Raw genomic sequence first — 2,257 nt, 5'->3', positions numbered from 1 at the left:
TATATATAATATATATATTTTTTTTAAGAGGGAGAGCGATTTCCTTTCTCCTTAGACTAAGACGTTCAGGCCCCAGTCCCCTCCTCCCCTGCACACAGGAGTCCGGGCAAGCCTCACTTTCCCCAGGACCCAGGTATCTGGGCCCCTAGATTTCCCCTCTCTCAGGACCAAGAAGTTCAAGTCCTCTGCCCTCCTGGTCCACACTCTCCCTCCTTGGCCTGGGATGCAGACCCCAGCCTCAGGGCCCCCTGCCTGAGCTCCCGCTGTCTACAAGACCTACGTGGTACCTTTAAGGAGGAGAATCTCACATTCAGGAACTAGCTGGACCTGAAGTTTCACAAAAGTCCATGGAAACCTCCACCACAACCCCTCCCTGCCCCTGAGCTTTCTCAGAGGACCCTGGCATCCAAAATCCCCAGCCATGTAATTAGGCAAACAGGCTTCATGGTGGAGTCGCTTCCCGTCCCTGGAAGCAGCTTTGCTGGCATCACCACTGCTGCTTTGTCCTGCTCTGGACAGTTCCTTGGGCAGCAGTCAACATCCTGACCATGAAAAACCAGGGAGCTGCTGGTCCCTCCTCTCTCAGGACACAAAAGTCCTAAGTCAAAGTCGTGGTCCGAAGACCACACCACCCATGACTACAGCCTCGCCTTCTGTCTACACTGCAGGGTGTCCACTACGCTGCGAAATATGTAAGGCGCCCGGGAGCAGGTGCCATGGCCAAATGAGGACCTGCAGCAGCGACAAGGACACATGCATGCTCCTGGTGGGGAAGGCTACTTCAAGTAAGACGATGTGGCCTAGGACCTGGTGGGGAGATGGGGTGTACCTTCAGGGTGGAAGAGACTACCATGCTGAGGGGGGATCATCACGGTTCTCAAGATGGGGGAGCATGGGACGAAATCAGTGGAGAGCAGGAAAGAGGGAAAGACCATCATGAGACGGAGGGAAGAGAAATAAATGGTGTGATGGAAATGATTATTGTCACGGGATTCTGAAAATCAGACTGTCCTAAAGAGAAGGAAAACGGGGGGAGGGGTGAGAGTTAATAGACTTTCTTAGGCAGAAGAGGGGTAAGGAAAGCTATTGTGGGGGCGGGCAGAGAAATAGTGAGAGGGGAAGAATCTAACCGGCAGGAGGTGGAAATGGTGGGGAGTGGATAGAGAAGGAAGAGGCTGGGCTGGGGTGGGAGAGTGTAAAAAGGAAGAGGTCATTCCCGGCAGAGGGAGGAGAGATGATGTTGGAGTGTTGGAGTAGTGGGAGAGACAGAAAAGGGACCACCCCAAACAGGAGAGGGACGATAACCTTGAAGTATGGAGCAAACCATTTTTTTTCTTTTTTGAGACGGAGTCCCGCTCTGTCACCCAGGATGAAGTGCAGTGGCACGATCTCTGCTCACTGCAACCTCTGCTTCCCAGGTTAAAGCGATTCTCCTGCCTCAGCCTCCCGAGCAGCTGGAATTACAGGTGCGTGCCACCATGCCTGGCTAATTTTTGTGTTTTTTAGTAGAGATGGGGTTTCGCCATGTTGGCCAGGCTGGTCTCCAACTCCTGACCTCAAGTGATCCTCCTACCTTGGCCTCCCAAAGTGCTGGGATTACAGGCGCGAGCCACTGTGCCTGGCTGAGCAAATCATCTTAAAGAGGAGAAGCAGAGACAGGGAGGGGGAGATGTGGATGAGCAAAATGAAAGGGAGGCCAGGCACGGTGGTTCACGCCTGTAATCTCAACACTTTGGGAGGCTGAGATGGGAGGATCGCTTAAGCCCAGGAGTTTGAGATCAGCCAGGACAACAAAAAGAGATCCCATCTCTACAGAAAAAAAAAAAGAAAAAAAAAGAAAAAGATTAGTTGTGCATGGTGGCACATGCCTGTAGTCCCAGCCACTTGGGAGGCTGAGACAGGAGGATCACTTGAGCTTGGCAGATCGAGGCTGCAGTAAGCTAAGTGCACACCACTGCACTCCAGCCTGGGTGACAGAGGGAAACCTGTCTCAGAAAATAAAATGGAAGAGAGAAGATGGGCATGAGTTAAATGAAAGAGACCACCCCAGACCTGAAAAAGAATGGAGGAGAAAGGGAGCAATGGAAGAGACCAATGGGGAACAGGGATGCTTATACAAAGCTGAAAGAGACTTTTAGTCACAGGAGGAGAGATGGTGAGGCCTGGTGAGGGAATGAAGGTGACTTTGGGTGCAGGGAGAAACCACTGGTTGGGAGGGGCTGTGAAAGGAAAGTGAGATAGAAGATCACCCAGCCAG

At 52.1% G+C, this 2,257-nt stretch overlaps 1 protein-coding gene across 2 annotated transcripts in view; it reads left to right on the top strand.

Moving 5' to 3' along the window:
• PINLYP (phospholipase A2 inhibitor and LY6/PLAUR domain containing) overlaps positions 1-2,257 on the top strand; it is a 12,590-nt gene that overhangs the window by 1,431 nt on the left and 8,902 nt on the right. For both annotated transcript variants that reach the window (XM_011963122.1, XM_011963121.1), the window contains one exon: positions 669-785. In XM_011963122.1, coding sequence (XP_011818512.1) covers positions 669-785 — 117 coding nt within the window. The remainder of the gene's footprint in view (positions 1-668; positions 786-2,257) is intronic.

This window comes from Colobus angolensis, unplaced genomic scaffold, assembly GCF_000951035.1.
Source record: "Colobus angolensis palliatus isolate OR3802 unplaced genomic scaffold, Cang.pa_1.0 Scaffold60, whole genome shotgun sequence".
NCBI classification, from domain to species: domain Eukaryota; kingdom Metazoa; phylum Chordata; class Mammalia; order Primates; family Cercopithecidae; genus Colobus; species Colobus angolensis.
Note: the sequence above shows the minus strand (reverse complement) of the source record. Positions and strands in the feature narration are given on the sequence as shown.